The sequence below is a fragment of the Lithobates pipiens genome, unplaced genomic scaffold (genome assembly GCF_037356315.1).
Source record: "Lithobates pipiens isolate NorthernLeopardFrog02 unplaced genomic scaffold, aLitPip1_a1.2 Scaffold_13, whole genome shotgun sequence".
NCBI lineage: Eukaryota > Metazoa > Chordata > Amphibia > Anura > Ranidae > Lithobates > Lithobates pipiens.
The window spans coordinates 528,138,098-528,156,634 of record NW_027507718.1 but is presented as its reverse complement, the minus strand read 5'-3'; the positions used below and the strand labels follow the sequence as shown (position 1 = coordinate 528,156,634).

The window sequence follows — 18,537 nt, the reverse complement described above, 5'->3', positions numbered from 1 at the left end:
AGCCTTCTATTAAAGAAGCACATACATACAATGATTATAGCTAACGATAGATATTACAGCCATAATATATGTAGCACTGACCCCCGAAGGAGCTGTTGGTTTGATTGGGATTACCGTTACCTTCTCCTCCTCGATCTGTGTCTAGGGGTTCCCGTGATAGATGGCCCAGTGAACTCAGAGACTGATGACAGATCCGCATAAAGGGATTTTTATTTGCAAAACGTAGACAACGAACAGTCTCTTAAAATAGGATCAGTGGGTTAGGAAGGAAGTTCAGCTACTTTTAGTGTCAAAGTCCATAATGAAGAACTTGCTTACTTTGACTAAATCCAGAGAATAGCCATTCACAACTGGATGTTCACTCAAGTTGGATAAGTACCCTCTCCCAGAAAGCACAGCAAGAGTGACACTCCCACTGGGCGGGCTCAGAGAGAGAGTAAACTTAAAACACCCAACTAGACAGTGGTTCTATGCCTGTCAGAGGAGACAGTGCCCCTTGTGGTCAGGCTGAACATCCTATAGTCCAGTCAGACTAATGCCAAGGTCCAAATTTAGAACAATTGTACCCAAACCAACCTGCAGTTCAAATGTCACCTTAACTTTCAAAAAGCATAGTGCGTGCTCTTCAGGAGCCGCCGCTACATATACATATAATATTTTAATTTAGAAAATTTTACAAGTTTAAAAAAATATAAAACTATACTTGCACGTGTCTGCAGTCCGGACAACACTCCTTACCTTGGTCTCTGGAAAGAATAAAATAAACCACTTATGGGTCAAGGTATCCATATGCATCCAAAGAACCATATGCTATGGGTGACCCTGGTTGTAACAAGTGTTTGAAAGAACTTTCCTGTGCAATGTGATAAAAAAATCATCTGTCCACTCCTCCTACTGCACAATGCCTATTGGGATTTGAAGTGTAAAGAGTCCATTCACCCCATTATATGGCTGCCAGTGATGTCCCGTCTACTAGGGGAGCCCAGGGGCTGCCCCTTTATCCATGCGTCTAGCTTCATGATCTACATACAGGGTGTCGGAATCATGGATTCCAATGATGGGTGGGGGGGTTTGAAGCACGTGATTAGAGCCAGAGGCTCTATTGGGCTTCAAATTAGGGTGGGCTCGGGGCTCAGACTAAGAATGGAATGCCATTAAAGTTCATGTGTGTGTAGAGGCAGGGGTCCCAATACTTCTGACAATATAATATACAGTATATACATAGTATTTTTTTTCTCTGATGGTCCCCAAAACAAATTTGCTTTAGTTGCAGAATAAAATCTTTTATTGACTGTATGAACGAATGTGGTGCCCCCGTCTTTTCAATTTTCTCTTATTAATCTTCTCCGGCGGTCGCACTTACTCTTAAAGAGGAAGTAAACCCTGACAAACGAAGCCCGCTGGTGGAAGCATCCATCTTCACCCCTCTTCCTTCTGGGGCCGCAGACTCCAGCTCTGTGACTGGCCGGAGCCGCGTGTTGTCACACGTGTTGTCACCTCCACACATGTGCGAGCAGTCGCGGCACACGCTGGGGGAAGAAGCGGCCCGGAGCATTTGCCGATTACATCATCATCGCATTGTACATGAAATATCTCCTGAAGGGGGCATGTTCAGGAGATATTTTCAGAACATATGGGTAAGCCTTATTATAAGCCTACCTATAGGTAAATATGTCTCAGGGGGGTTGAAAACCACTTTAAGGAAAGAGTAATTGTTGACTAAACAGGCCCATAAAAGAAATGCTTACATTTCTCTGATCCATGGGGGTGATCAGATTTGAGATCTGAAGTGGTTAACATAATGCTATTACATAGAGTATATAAATATATATCTGTATAAAATATACATTGTAGACCCTTCACGTGTGTGTATAGCTCATCTCTGTCCATCTCTCGTCTCTGTTCAGGTGTGGTACATATGAATGCTGATGCACTCAGAAAGATCCAAACAATAGCTATAGAAAGAAACCAAGCAAAGTTCAACACAGTAAAGGGAAAAGGCCATTCATACTCCACACAAAGCACAATGTCAGCATGTGAGTGTGTATGCAGTAAAGGACGTATATAAGGGCCATAGACATCCCAGCAGTTACTGGTGCAAACCAAGCAAAATGGGAAAGGTGAGTTTATAAAAACAATTATTTTTTGGACTAAAAATTAAAGGCCGACTTTTTCCAATCCTTTTTTTTTTTTTTTTATTTAAATTGTTTTTGTAATTAATGTCTTTTTATTGCCGTCTTTGGGAAATGTTCCATCCTTTCCTGTCTATTTGACAAGTGAAGGAAAATCTACCTAACAAGGACATTGATGGCAATATAAACAATCCTTCTAACAGAGTATGGAAAGGTTAGAGTCTCTATCAGGATTTTATTGCTTTTGTGGTATGGGACTTTGTGGTGATTTGTTGTAATGTTACAAGTGGTATGAGGTCCCGGAGGTTGCTTCTCCAACAACTGCGACCCTCAGAGGAACTTACAAAAAAAAAATGTAAAAGATGGGAGCACCACATTAGTTTTGTAGTACCCCTTTTGTGTACATAGTTGGTTAATGTAGGTAAATTTAGTTGGGCTTCACTATAGCCTGTGAAGCTAGGTTATTTAAGGTCAGGTAAAGGTCTCAGTCACCTCCCCCTGGCTTCAGGAAGCTTCTAGAAGGTCCCAGAACTTAGTGGGCGGAGGGGTGGGAAGTTTAGCCTGAATGTTCATGGGGTCTCTATTAATTCCTGGGGAGGAAGGACCACCCAGTAGGCTGAGAGTGCCCTATAAGTATTCGGGAGCCAGACCATGTGGGGAGAGAGTCCAGGATCCAGAGTCCTGGGGGGGGCGGGGCTCTGCCTCCAGGCTTAAGTGTTCTGCTGAGAGAGAGAGAGAGGGAGAAGAAAACGAGCCAGAGACTTCCCCACCCCCTGCATTCTCGTTTGGGCTTGGCTGTGACAACATGCTAGCATGAGAGACCTGTACAGAAGAAGGCCTGGAAAGAAGTTGCCATCTTTGCTCCAGGAATTACCGGGGACTGAGTGAGTGATCTCTATTTGTTAACCCCCCAAGCCTACAAGGGAGAAAACAGCCGGGTGCAAGACTTAGCTAGTTTTCAGGAGGGACAGAGCTTAGTCTACCTTCATACCTGCTGAGAAGATTTCAAGTGTTGAGCTGCATGCTTTAAGATTTCTTTCATTGGGAAAAGATCAAGATTTCCAAAGTCAGTTTGAAAGATATCTTAAAGGAGTAGACATGGGCGCCGTCAATAAATTTGTTTCATTCTGTTCCGTTACGGTTCGTAATAAGATTAATTCATACTTCGTATTTCATGTCCGAAATTCAATTTCAATTCGTACGAAATACGAATTGTCGTTAGGTTTGTTAACTTGTACGAACGTTCGTTACGATGAATTTAAAGGCAAAAATATACCTCAATATGACAGTCGATGCTGATGGAAGTTTGGTTTTTATCTGAAATACGAAATTCCGTTGAAGAATTTCCTATCCGAAATACGAATTTTCGTTAGATGAGGGGCCTCCACCATCCCTGTGCTGTGCTGAATTCCTCCTGGGGATTCGTAAATAAAAGTTTGTATTTTGTACAAAATTCGGATGCATGGCAATTCATATTTCGGATCCTCCCGAACGTACGAATTTGAGATTCGTACGAAACGAATCGCACATGTATATAAAGGAGTACAGCCTGGGAATTTGTGCTGGGGGTCAGCAATTGTTATTCAGTTTGTCCTCACGGTTTGTGCTTTGAAGTCAGTTCTGAGCACCCCATACTTCCCTAAACCTGTCCAAGTTACATCCCCTAAAAAAAATAAATATAAGAACCAAGCCAAGGGACTGAATTTTTGACTAATGAGTGCTTGCCAAAAATGTGTGTTGCCTGGCTGTGCAAGAGAAGGGGGACCCAACAGCCCTTTATGGGGTAGGGCTACAGTTCACACATTCCAAAAAATACTTTTTTTCTTCATCAAAAACAAATGTGTTTTGGGGACTTTTCCAGGGCTAGAATCAAGAAAAAAAAAAACTATATGTATATACAGGTATAATTACCCCAATGTACTCTCATTGAAACTAAAAGCTCAATGCTCCTTGATTCTTTGACTGAGGTTTTTTTTTTAGCTTCAAAGAGAAATTTAGAAATAATCACAAAATTATATGAAAGATGAATAATTGTCAGGGGAGAAACACGGACGATGAAAATTGTAGTGCCCATTGGTGTTGAGTTGAAGAATGCTCCTTATGTTGGTGGTCATTGGAAAAGTGCCTCCTTAAATTAGTGGTCAGCATAGTGTTCCCTTTACTGTAATGGTCAGTGTGACTCCTTATTTTAATGGTCAGTGGGTCACCATTACAATACTGTTATAAATTAAAAAGTGCCCCCCTTACCAATAGCTAAAAAAGATCCCTGATGTCAATAATGACTGAGGGACAGATATTGCTCATTGTTCAAGGAAACACTGGCAACCTCTGAAGAAACCCTAAGTGAGAAAGATTGACATGAAATCGAACCAATAATGGGCTTTCCGGCAGAAAAGGTCATCGTATATTCCGATCGCGTGTGGGCTTCATCTGACTTTAAAAAAAAAAAATTCTGACGGACCTAGAAATAGAACATGTTTTAAATCTTTCCGACTGAATCAAGTCCTATCAGGAAAACCATTCGTCTGTATGCTATTGCGACGGACCAAAAAGGACGCAGGGGCAGCTATTGGCTACTGGCTATTGAACTTCCTTTTTGTAGTCCCGTCTAAACGAACAGACTTTGGTGTGATCGTGTGTAGGCAAGTCCGATTCAACAGAATTCCGTCTGAAAGATCGTCAGAGTTTAAACCGGTCGTGTGTACGCGGCATCAGGCTTTAAACACAGATCAAAGTTTAACAGAGTTTTGAACTCTTCCCCACCCTGATAAAAAATAATAATAATTTTGTCTTATGTTAACGGCAATCTTGTGTGTGCCCAGCTGACTTTTTAGGTTTATATATTGAGTGTGGAACATTCCTTCCTATTTGGCAATCAAGAAGTAAAATTAATTTCACAGTTTATATGAATAAATGTCGACCTTTTTATTCCATTAGATCATCTTTTACGAAGACAAGAACTTCCAGGGTCGCTCTTACGAGTGTAACTCTGAATGTTCTGACTTGTCCTCATACTTCAGACGCTGCAACTCCATCCGTGTAGAAAGTGGGAACTGGATCCTGTATGAGCTCCCCAACTACAGAGGACACCAGTACTTCCTCCATAGAGGAGAGTATCCTGACTTCCAGCAGTGGATGGGCTACAATGACTCCATTAAGTCTGTGCGTCTGAGCCCCCAGGTAATACAATGTAGTACAACGTGAAATAAAGCATACCACTGACCCTAGCCACGAGACAAATCTCTTGTGTAGCCAGCTTAGGATCTTGATGCCTGTAATCCATCTTATACTGTTATGCTGCGTACACACGATTGGATTTCCCAACGGGAAATGTTAGATGTGAGCTTGTTGGCAGTCCATGTGTACGCTCCATCGGACAATTGTTGTCAGACTTTCCCCCAACAAATGTCGGCTAGCATGCTCTCAAATTTTTCACCAACAAATGTGTGTTGTCTGACTTTCCGATCGTGTGTACACAAGTCCATTGGACAAAAGTCCAAAGTACAAACTCGCATGCTCGTAATCAAGGACGAGACGGAAGCGCTCGGTCTTGTAAAACTAGCGTTCCTAATGGAGATACCACATGACTATTGAACTTCCTTTTTAATCGGCTCACCATACATCTTGTACGTCACTACGTCCGTAATTGTTGGCCAACATTTGTGTGACCGTGTGTATACAAGACAAGTTTGAGCCAACACCCTTCGAACAAAATTCCATGGTTTTGTTGTCGGAAAGTCCGATCATGTGTATACGAGGCATAAGTCTTAAGATATGTCAAAACAACACAGACCAAAAATGCCTAACAAAATAAATAAATAATGCATATGAGAGATCTTCAAAATGTTTCCACACTTTTACATTTCGGTTGGAAACAGTGAGGGCGCTGAGTTTTTCTGATGGCATTAAAAAAAAGGTACGAGGCTAGGAAAAATGCATCGCAAAGGAAGGTGACTATGCAGAAAAGTGATATATTTTTTTCATGAAATTCTTAATAAAGAGAGTTAAAAAAAAGTGTAGAACATTTTATATATATATATTGGCACTGGAAGTGAGAGAGTAAAACTCCCAGGTGAGAAAATTGGTAGTGTTGATGTTACAGGTTTGACTGCTTGGTTAATTTCAAGTTTTGTTTCCTTCTTTAGCACCATGGTTCCTTTAGAATCAGGATTTATGAGAGAGAAGACTTCAAAGGTCAGATGATGGAGTTCACTGAGGATTGTCCTCATGTCTATGAGAGATTCCGCTACAACGACATTAATTCTTGCCATGTCCATGATGGCTACTGGATGTTCTATGAGGAGCCCAACTACAGGGGACATCAGTATTACCTGAGACCTGGAGAGTACAGGAGATACACCAACTGGGGAGCCACAAGCCCCAGAATTGGGTCCTTCAGACGTCTCCATCATTCCTATTAAATGTTTAAAAATATTTTACGTGTTCTGCTTGACAATAAACTCGATAAAGACATTTTTCCTGTTTGTTTTTCTATGCAATGTGGATTTTCGATGAGAATTTGTAAAGTGCAGCAACCTCTACAACTGGTCAAAAGCCACCCTTAGTCAGAGACACAATCATCTACAGTATATGACAATGTATTGTACACTGGATGAAAGTCGCCCTCCATCATAAAATCACATATTTATTTATTCCATGCAGAATAAGTTGGTTGTTTATATACATACTGGAGGGGATTTACTAAAATCGGAGCTTGGAAAAGCTGGTGCCACTCGGCAGAGAAACCAAGCAGCTTCCAGGTTTTATTGTCAAAGCTTAAAGTGGTTGTAACAAGTGTATAGGAAAAGAGGAGTGGGATTTTCAGGGTTCAATTTGATTTGAAAAATAGCAGTAACAACTATATTATATAAGAATTTTTTTATTATTATTATTTATATTTTAGAAATGTATTATTTTATTATTATTTATTATTTTAGAAAAAAATACAATTTGATAAAAAGTACAGCAGTTTGGCAAGTACAATAGGTATTTACGCATACAGCATAAACAGATAATGTTTCCAACATGTTTCACCCATATATCGAGCTTCTTCAGGGGATGCTTTCCAAGTAAACGGTACAAGCCTTCTATTAAAGAAACACATACATACAATGATTATAGTTATTGATAGATATTACAACCATAATATACATATAATATTTTAATTTAGAAAATTTTACACGTTTTGACAAATATAAACTATACTATGCACGTGTCTGCAGTCCGGACAAAACTCCTTACCTTGGTCTCTTGAAAGAATCAAATATTATTATGGGTCAAGGTATCCATATGCGTCAAAAGAACCATATGCTAGGGGTGACCATAGGGGGCATTCAAGGGCCAACTAAAAAAACGAATTGAATCAAATTTAGTTTAAATATAGACATTAAACCGATCTCCACACAAAGGAGCCAAGTATATAAAAACAATCAACTTACAGAATTAAAATTCTAGACTCAGAATCAGGGGACAAATGCTGTCAAAGTGTGCCAAGGTCTATTGAAAAAACTATCCAGAAAAATGAACACAGAAAGAAAAGACTAATTAGAGAACAAGTAATTTTATGAAGCACTTGCAGTTTATAAAGGCAAACAGATTGAGTATTTCATCAACAGAAGCATCGTTTTGAAAATATAAAGATAAAGATTTTTAAAAAATCTGAAAATAGGAAATGATTTCCTGGCATTCAATAGCAGCGTGCATGTGTGCATGGGTTAAAGCAGCGTCTAATAGCTGGAACCAGTGGCCTTAAATAACCCCTATCCGGCCTATATTGGAAGCGTGAGGACTGTACCACGCATGCGAGAGCCGCGTCACGTCCGCTCCTTCGCTCCTCGCTGTTGGGTCCTAACCATCGGCTCCAGAGGTGAGAGGTGTCACTCCCTCTGGTGGATGGAGGGAAAATTGAATCGCATCTCAAAGGAATGCGAAGAGATCATGTGAAAAGGAGAAAAAAGAAGCGAGGCGGCAGCACGCATGTGGGACTATAAAAGGGGCGTGTGGCCAATTATAGCACAGGCGCCCTGAGCGTCCATATGGTCATCCCAATGCCAGGAAACAAGGTCACAAAAGATAAACCAGGCACTCAATAGCGCTTAAAGATGTAATGGATTCTTGAGGAGGATGGATTTCAACAGGATCAGACAGTTTGGTCAGGTGCAGACACGCACATATATTTACAAATAGCTGCCCTTGCGTCATATTTGGTCCATCGGACTAGCACACAGACGAACGGTTTTCCCGATTTTAGTCCGTCGGAATTGAGTCTGTTGGATAGATTTGAAACATGTTCTATTTCTAGGTCTGTCTGATTTTATTTTATTTTTTAAACGATCGGACTAGCCCACACACGAGCGGATTGTTAGACGAATTGATCCCATCAGACCTAGTCTGCTGGAAAGTCCGGTCATGTGTACGCAGCATAATTGTTAAATTATTGTCCAAATTGCCTTCCTTAACCCCCCCCCACTGAACTCTGGGTAAGGTGTATTTTTTGTCATGCATCCCTCCCAGTCCTCCCCACAGAACCTGGCCATGGTAAGATCTTTTAAATTGTTTTGTCTATAATCATAAACAATTTTAACCACTTACCAACTGACCCATAGCCGAATGACGGCTACAGGGCGGTCAGATAACTCTGTTAGGGCGTACTATGATGTCCTTCCAGAATTGCGCTCCCCTGGGGGAGAGGGGAGAAAAGAGTTGCAGCAGCGCTGTGGGCTTGATGTGTAGTGCCCGCAGCGCTGCTCAGTGACAAATCCAGCATCCATCCATCAACCCATCCCTTTGTATAAGCCATCCACACTCAGCCATCCCGCCATCCACACTCAGCTATCCCGCCATCCACGCTCATCCATCCACGCTCAGCCATCCCGACATCCACACTCAGACATCCCCTCATCCACATTCAGCCATCCACTCTCAGCCACCCCACCATCCATGCTCATCCATCCCAACATCCACGCTCATCCATCCCACCATCCACGCTCAGCCATCCTGCCATTCATACTCATTCATCCATACTCAGCCATCCCTCTGTCATACTTATCCACCCATCCATGCTCAGCAATACTCATCCATCCATCCATGCTCAGCCATCCCATCCACCCCCAGCCATACTCAGTCATACTCAGCCATACCCAGCCGTACCCAGCCATACTCAGCCGTACCCAGGCATACTCAGCCATACCCAGCCGTACCCAGCCATACTCAGCCATACTCAGCCATACCCAGCCAAACTCAGCCATATCAAGCCATACCCAGCCATGCTCAGCCATACCCAGCCATACTAAGCCATACCCAGCCATACTGAGCTGTACTCAGCCATGCTCAGCCATACATTGTGATACCCAGCCATACTCAGCCATACCCAGCCATACTCAGCCGTACTCAGCCATACCGAGCTGTACCCAGCCATGCTCAGCCATACTCAGCCATACCCAGCCATACTCAGCCGTACCCAGCCATACTCAGCTGTACTCAGCCATACCGAGCTATACCCAGACATGCTCAGCCATACTCAGCCATACCCATCCATACTCAGCCGTGCTCAAACACACCCAGCCGTACTCGGCCTCTGTATGTGGCCAGGCTGTGGAAGTCTCACACATGTGGTATGGCCGTACTCCAGAGGAGTAGGAGAATGTATTTTGGGGTGTCATTTTTGGTATGTACATGCTATGTGTTAAAAATATTGTATAAATGGAAAACGTTGTGTTAAAAAAACGCGTTTTCATTTTGTTTCCACATTTTCCCAAAATTTGTAGAAAAAAAATGACATGTTCAAAAGACTCACTATGCCTCATAGATTATACGTTAGGGTGTTTACTTTCCAAAATGGGGTAATTTTTGAGGCGTTTCCATTGTCCTGGTGCTACAGGGCCTTCAAAATTGTAAGAGGTAGTCAGGAAATTAGATGTGTAATTTATGCTCCAGAACACCTGATGGCGCCCCCTGCATGTTGGGCCTCTGTCTGTGGCCATTCTCTGTAAAAGTCTCACACATGTGGTATCGCCATACTCAGGAGGAATGGCAGAATGTGTTTTGGGGTGTAATTTGTGGCATGCATATGCTGTGTGTGAGAAATAACCTGATAATATGACAATTTTGTGAACAAAAAGAAAAAATAATCTTGATATTGCAAAAAATTGTGGGGAAAAAATGACAACTTCAAAAAACTCACCATGCCTCTTACTAAATACCTTGGAATGTCTACTTTCCAAAAAGGGGTAATTTGGGGAGTATTTGTACTTTCCTGGCATGTTATGGTCTCAAGAAATGAGATAGGCCGTCAGTCCTTCGGGTGTGATCAATTTTCAGAGATTGGCACCATAGCTTGTGGACGCTATAACTTTCACAAAGACCAAATAATTTCCACCAATTTGGGTTATTTTTTACTAAAGATATGTAGTAGTATAAATTGTGGCCAACATTTCTGAAGAAAAATTACTAACTTGCAAAAAATGCAAAAACAGAAACAAAGAAAAATGCATTTTTTTTACAGAATTTCAGTCTTTTTTTCTTTTATAGCACAAAAAATAAAAAACCCAGCGGTGATTAAATACCACCAAAAGAAAGCTCTAATTGTGTGAAAAAAGGACAAAAATTTCATATGGATGCAGTGTTGCATGACTGAGTAATTGTCATTCAAAATGTGAGAGCACCTAAAGCTGAAAATTGGTCTGGTTAGGAAGGGTGTTTAAGTTCCCAGTGGTTAATATAAAGCAATCTAGAAAAAGATTATTTATAAAATACAGTCTAATATAATTATATGACCTAACAAAAAAGATGGTCACAAAAAAAGAAAGAATGTAATGAGATATATATATATATATATATATATATATATATATATATATATATATATATATATATATATATATATATATATATATATATATATATATATATATATATATATATATAGCAACTATATTATATAAGAAAGTTTTTTTATTATTTTAGAAAAAAAAAAAAAATTTGAAAAAAAGTACAGCAGTTTGGCAAATACAATCAATAGGTACAGCATAAACAGAGTTCTCAACATGTTTCACCCATATATCAGGCTTCTTCAGGGGATGCTGTCCAAGTAAACGGTACAAGCCTTCTATTAAAGAAACACATACATACAATGATTATAGCTAACGATAGATATTACAGCCATAATATATGTAGCACTGACCCCCGAAGGAGCTGTTGGTTTGATTGGGCTTACCGTTACCTTCTCCTCCACGATCTGTGTCTAGGGGTTCCCATGATAGATGGCCCAGTAAACTCAGAGACTGACGACAGATCCGCATAAAGGGAGTTTTATTTGCAAAACGTAGACAACGAACAGTCTCCTAAAATAGGATCAGTGGGTTAGGAAGGAAGTTCAGGTACTCTTAGTGTCAAAGTCCATAATGAAGAACTTGCTTACTTTGACTAAATCAAGAGAATAGCCATTCACAACTGGATGTTCACTCAAATTGGATAAGTACCCTCTCCGAGAAAGCACAGCAAGAGTGACACTCCCACTGGGCGGGCTCTGAGAGAGAGAAACTTAAAACACCCAACTAGACTTGGGTTCTATGCCTGCCAGAAGAGACAGTGCCCCTTGTGGCCAGGCTGAACATCCTATAGTCCAGTCAGACTGATGCTGAGGTCCAAATTTAGAACAATTGTACCCAAACCAAACTGCAGTTCAGGTGTAATCTTAACTTTCAAAAAGCATAGTGCGTGCTCTTCAGGAGCCGCCGCTACATATACATATAATATTTCAATTTAGAAAATTTTACAAGTTTTGAAAAATATAAAACTATACTTGCACGTGTCTGCAGTTTGGACAACACTCCTTACCTTGGTCTCTGGAAAGAATCAAATAAACCACTTATGGGTCAAGGTATCCATATGCATCCAAAGAACCATATGCTATGGGTGACCCTGGTTGTAACAAGTGTTTGGTGACAAGAGAAAGAACTTTCCTGTGCAATGTGATAAAAAATCATCTGTCCACTCCTCCTACTGCACAATGCCTATTGGGATTTGAAGTGTAAAGAGTCCATTCACCCTATTATATGGCTGCCAGTGATGGCCCGTCTACTAGGGGAGCCCAGGGGCTGCCCCTTTATCCATGCGTCTAGCTTCATGATCTACAGACAGGGTGTCGGAATCATGGATTCCAATGATGGGTGGGGGGGTTTGAAGCACGTGATTAGAGCCAGAGGCTCTATTGGGCTTCAAATTAGGGTGGCCTCGGGGCTCAGACTAAGAATGGAATGCCATTAAAGTTCATGTGTGTGTAGAGGCAGGGGTCCCAATACTTCTGACAATATAATATACAGTATATACATAGTATTTTTTTTCTCTGATAGTCCCCAAAACAAATTTGCTTTAGTTGCAGAATAAAATCTTTTATTGACTGTATGAACGAATGTGGTGCCCCCGTCTTTTCAATTTTCTCTTATTAATCTTCTCCGGCGGTCGCACTTACTCTTAAAGAGGAAGTAAACCCTGACAAACGAAGCCCGCTGGTGGAAGCATCCATCTTCACCCCTCTTCCTTCTGGGGCCGCAGACTCCAGCTCTGTGACTGGCCGGAGCCGCGTGTTGTCGCGCGTGTTGTCACCTCCGCGCATGTGTGAGCAGTCGCGGCACACGCTGGGGGAAGAAGCGGCCCGGAGCATTTGCCGATTACATCATCATCGCATTGTACATGAAATATCTCCTGAAGGGGGCACGTACAGGAGATATTTTCAGAACATATGGGTAAGCCTTATTATAAGCCTACCTATAGGTAAATATGTCTCAGGGGGGTTGACAACCACTTTAAGGAAAGAGTAATTGTTGACTAAACAGGCCCATAAAAGAAATGCTTACATTTCTCTGATCCATGGGGGGTGATCAGATTTGAGATCTGAAGTGGTTAACATAATGCTATTACATACAGTATATAAATATATATCTATATAAAATATACATTATAGACCCTTCACGTGTGTGTATAGCTCATCTCTGTTCATCTCTCGTCTCTGTTCAGGTGTGGTACATATGAATGCTGATGCACTCAGAAAGATCCAAACAATAGTTATAGAAAGAAACCAAGCAAAGTTCAACACAGTAAAGGGAAAAGGCCATTCATACTCCACACAAAGCACAACGTCAGCATGTGAGTGTGTAAGCAGTAAAGGACGTTTATAAGGGCCATAGACATCCCAGCAGTTACTGGTGTAAACTAATAGCAGCACGGTCGGTGACAAACCAAGCAAAATGGGAAAGGTGAGTTTATAAAAACAATTATTTTTTGGACTAAAAATTAAATTCCGACTTTTTCTAATACTTTTTTTTTTATTTAAATTGTTTTTGTAATTAATGTCTTTTTATTGCCGTCTTTGGGAAATGTTCCATCCTTTCCTGTCTATTTGACAAGTGAAGGAAAATCTACCTAACAAGGACATTGATGGCCATATAAACAATCCTTCTAACAGAGTATGGAAAGGTTAGAGCCTCTGTCAGGATTTTATTGCTTTTGTGGTATGGGACTTTGTGGTGATTTGTTGTAATGTTACAAGTGGTATGAGGTCCCGGAGGTTGCTTCTCCAACAACTGCAACCCTCAGAGGAACTTACAAAAAAAAAATGTAAAAGATGGGAGCACCACATTAGTTTTGTAGTACCCCTTTTGTGTACATAGTTAGTTAATGTAGGTAAATTTAGTTGGGCTTCACTATAGCCTGTGAAGCTAGGTTATTTAAGGTCAGGTAAAGGTCTCAGTCACCTCCCCCTGGCTTCAGGAAGCTTCTAAAAGGTCCCAGAACTTAGTGGGCGGAGGGGTGGGGAGTTCAGCCTGAATGTTCATGGGGGTCTCTATTAATCCCTGGGGGGGAAGGACCACCCAGTAGGCTGAGAGTGCCCTATAAGTATTCGGGAGCCTGACCATGTGGGGAGATAGTCCAGGATCCAGAGTCCTGGAGGGGACCCTGGTGCTGGGGGGGGGGGGGGAGAAGAGGCTTTGGCTCCAGGTATAAGTGTGCTGCTAAGGGAGAGAGAGAGAGGGAGAAGAAAACGAGCCAGAGACTTCACCACCCCCTGCATTCTCAGTCAGGCTTGGCTGTGACAACATTCTAGCAAGAGGGACCTGTACAGAGAAGGCCTGGACAGAAGTTGCCATCTTTGCTCCAGGAATTAACAGGGACTAAGTGAGTGATCTCTATTTGTTAACCCCCCAAGCCTAAAAGGGAGAAACAGCCAGGTGCAAGACTTAGCTAGTATTCAGGAGGGACAGAGCTTAGCCTACCTTCACCTTACCTGCTGGGAACATTTCAAGTGTTGAGCTGCATGTTTTAAGATTTCTTTCATTGGGAAAAGATCTAGATTCCCACAGTCAGTTTAGAAGTTTTCTTAAAGGAGTACAGTCTGGGAATTTGTGCTGGGGGTCAGCAATTGTTATCCAGTTTGTCCTCACGGTTTGTGCTTTGAAGTCAGTTCTGGGCACCCCATACTTCCCTAAACCTGTCCAAGTTACATCCCCTAAAAAAAACAAAAAATATATCAAAACCAAGCCAAGGGACTGAATTATTGACTAATGAGTGCTTGCCAAAAATGTGTGTTGCCTGGCTGTGCAAGAGAAGGGGGACCCAACGGCCCTTTAGGGGGTAGGGCTACAGTTCACACATTCCAAAAAATACTTTTTTTCTTCATCAAAAACGTTTTGGCGACTTTTCCAGGGCTAGAATCAAGAAAAAACAAAAAAAAACTATATGTATATACAAGTATAATTACCCCAATGTACTCTCATTGAAACTAAAAGCTCAATGCTCCTTGATTCTTTGACTGAGGTTTTTTTTTTTAGCTTCAAAGAGAAATTTAGAAATAATCACAAAATTATATGAATGATGAATAATTGCCAGGGGAGAAACACGGACGATGAAAATTGTAGTGCCTATTGGTGTTGAGTTGAAGAATGCTCCCTATGTTGGTGGTCAGTGGAAAAGTGCCTCCTTATATTGGTGGTCAGCATAGTGTTCCCTTACTGTAATGGTCAGTGTGACTCCTTATTTTAATGGTCAGTGGGTCACCATTACAATACTGTTATAAAATAAAAAGTGCCCCCCTTACCAATAGCTAAAAAAGATCACTGATGTCAATAATGACTGAGGGACAGATATTGCTCATTGTTCAAGGAAACACTGGCAACCTCTGAAGAAACCCTAAGTGAGAAAGATTGACATTGAGTGACATGAAATCAAACCAATAATGGACTTTCCGTCAGAAAAGGTCAGACGGAATCATTTCATCGTATATTCCGATCGCGTGTGGGCTTCATCTGACTTTTTTTTTTTTATTCTGACGGACCTAGAAATAGAACATGTTTTAAAACTTTCCGACTGAATCAATTCTTATCGGGAAAACCGTTCATCTGTATGCTATTCAGACGGACCAAAAAGGACGCAAGGGCAGCTATTGGCTACTGGCTATTGAACTTCCTTTTTGTAGTCCCGTCTAAACGAACAGACTTTGGTGTGATCGTGTGTAGGCAAGTCCGTTTCAGCAGAACTCCGTCGGAAAGACCGTCAGAGTTTAAACCGGTCCTGTGTACGCGGCATCAGGCTTTAAACAAAGATCAAAGTTTAACAGAGTTTTGAACTCTTCCCCACCCTGATAAAAAATAAATAATTTTGTCTGATGTTAACGGCGATCTTGTGTGTGCCCAGCTGAGTTTTTAGGTTTATATATTGAGTGTGGAACATTCCTTCCTATTTGACAATCAAGAAGTAAAATTAATTTCACAGTTTATATGAATAAATGTCGACCTTTTTATTCCATTAGATCATCTTTTACGAAGACAAGAACTTCCAGGGTCGCTCTTACGAGTGCAACTCTGAAGGTTCTGACCTGTCCTCATACTTCAGACGCTGCAACTCCATCCGTGTAGAAAGTGGGAACTGGATCCTGTATGAGCTCCCCAACTACAGAGGACACCAGTACTTCCTCCATAGAGGAGAGTATCCTGACTTCCAGCAATGGATGGGCTACAATGACTCCATTAAGTCTGTGCGTCTGAGCCCCCAGGTAATACAATGTAATACAACGTGAATTAAAGCATACCGCTGATCCTAGCCACGAGACAAATCTCTTGTGTAGCCAGCTTAGGATCTTGATGCCTGTAATCCATCTTATACTGTTATGCTGCGTACACACGATTGGATTTCCCAACGGGAAATGTTAGATGTGAGCTTGTTGGCAGTCCATGTGTACGCTCCATCGGACAATTGTTGTCAGACTTTCCCCCAACAAATGTCGGCTAGCATGCTCTCAAATTTTTCACCAACAAATGTGTGTTGTCTGACTTTCCGATCGTGTGTACACAAGTCCTTTGGACAAAAGTCCAAGGTACAAACACGCATGCTCGGAATCAAGGACAAGCCGGAAACCGCTCGGTCTTGTAAAACTAGCGTTCCTAATGAAGATACCACATGACTATTGAACTTCCTTTTTAATCAGCTCACCATACATCTTGTACGTCACTACGTCCGTAATTGTTGGCCAACATTTGTGTGTATACAAGACAAGTTTGAGCCAACACCCTTATTCCATGGTTTAGTTGTCGGAAAGTCCGATCATGTGTATACGAGGCATAAGTCTTAAGATATATCAAAACAACACAGACCAAAAATGCCTAACAAAATAAATAAATAATATGAGGGGTCTTCAAAATGTTTCCACACTTTTACATTTCGGTTGGAAACAGTGAGGGCGCTAAGTTTTTCTGATGGCATTAAAAAAAAGGTACGAGGCTAGGAAAAATGCATCGCAAAGGAAGGTGACTATGCAGAAAAGTGATATATTTTTTTCATGAAATTCTTAATAAAGAGAGTTAAAAAAAAGTGTAGAACATTTTATATCTATCTATCTATCTATCTATCTATCTATCTATCTATCTATCTATCTATCTATCTATCTATCTATCTATCTATCTATCTATCTATCTATCTATCTATCTATATATATATATATTGGCACTGGAAGTGAGAGAATAAAACTCCCAGGTGAGAAAATTGGTAGTGTTGAAGTTACAGGTTTGACTGCTTGGTTAATTTCAAGTTTTGTTTCCTTCTTTAGCACCAAGGTTCCTTTAGAATCAGGATTTATGAGAGAGAAGACTTCAAAGGTCAGATGATGGAGTTCACTGAGGATTGCCCTCATGTCTATGAGACATTCCGCTACAATGACATTAATTCTTGCCATGTACATGATGGCTACTGGATGTTCTATGAGGAGCCCAACTACAAGGGACGTCAGTATTACCTGAGACCTGGAGAGTACAGGAGATACACCAACTGGGGAGCCACAAGCCCCAGAATTGGGTCCTTCAGACGTCTCCATCATTCCTATTAAATGTTTAAAAATATTTTAAGTTTTCTGCTTGACAATAAACTTGATAAAGAAATTTTTCCTGTTTTTGTTTTTTTATGCAATGTGGATTTTCGATGAGAATTTGTAAAGTGCAGCAACCTATACAACTGGTCAAAAGCCACCCTTAGTCAGAGACACAATCATCTACAGTATATGACAATGTATTGTACATTGGATGAGAGTCGCCCTCCATCATAAAACCACATATTTATTTATGTAATGCAGAATAAGTTGGTTGTTTATATACATACTGGAGGGGATTTACTAAAATCGAAGCTTGCAAAATCTGGTGCAGCTCGGCAGAGAAACCAATCAGCTTCCAGGTTTTATTGTCAAACCTTAAAGCGGTTGTAACAAGTGTATAGGAAAAGAGGAGTGGGATTTTCAGGGCTCAATTTGATTTGAAAAATAATAGTAACAACTATATTATATAAGAATTTTTATTTTTTTGTTATTTTAGAAAAAAATAATAAAATTTGATAAAAAGTACAGCAGTTTGGCAAGTACAATAGGTATTTACGCAAATAAACAGATAATGTTTCCAACATGTTTCACCCATATATATCAAGCTTCTTCAGGGGATGCTTTCAGTAAGTAAACAGTACAAGCCTTCTATTAAAGAAACACATACATACAATGATTATAGTTATTGATCGATATTACAACCATAATATATATATAATATTTTAATTTAGAAAATTTTACAAGTTTTGACAAATATAAACTATATATAAAGGTATCCATATGCGTCCAAAGAACCATATGCTAGGGGTGACCATAGGGAGCATTTAAGGGCCAATTAAAAAACAAATTGAATCAAATTTAGTTTAAATATAGACATTAAACCGATCTCCACACAAAGGAGCCAAGTATATAAAAGAAATCAACTTACAGAAATAAAATTCTGCGGTAGACTCAGAATCAGGGGACAAATGCTGTCAAAGAGTGCCAAGGTCTATTGAAAAAACTATCCAGAAAAATGAACACAGAAAGAAAAGACTAATTAGAGAACAC

At 40.6% G+C, this 18,537-nt stretch overlaps 2 protein-coding genes across 2 annotated transcripts; both read left to right on the top strand.

The window, feature by feature from the left end:
* The first annotated feature begins 2,079 nt into the window (after window positions 1-2,079).
* LOC143975659 (gamma-crystallin-3-like) lies at window positions 2,080-6,605 on the top strand. The gene is made up of 3 exons (XM_077478154.1): window positions 2,080-2,120; window positions 5,070-5,312; window positions 6,278-6,605. The coding sequence occupies exons 1-3, from the start codon at window positions 2,112-2,114 to the stop codon at window positions 6,551-6,553; spliced, it is 528 nt and encodes a 175-aa protein (XP_077334280.1). The 5' UTR covers window positions 2,080-2,111; the 3' UTR covers window positions 6,554-6,605.
* Window positions 6,606-13,251: 6,646 nt separating this feature from the next.
* Window positions 13,252-17,557, top strand: LOC143975658 (gamma-crystallin-3-like). Its single transcript, XM_077478152.1, has 3 exons — window positions 13,252-13,387; window positions 15,937-16,179; window positions 17,230-17,557. Exons 1-3 carry the CDS (start codon window positions 13,379-13,381, stop codon window positions 17,503-17,505), a joined length of 528 nt encoding a protein of 175 aa, XP_077334278.1. The 5' UTR covers window positions 13,252-13,378; the 3' UTR covers window positions 17,506-17,557.
* Window positions 17,558-18,537: the final 980 nt, after the last annotated feature.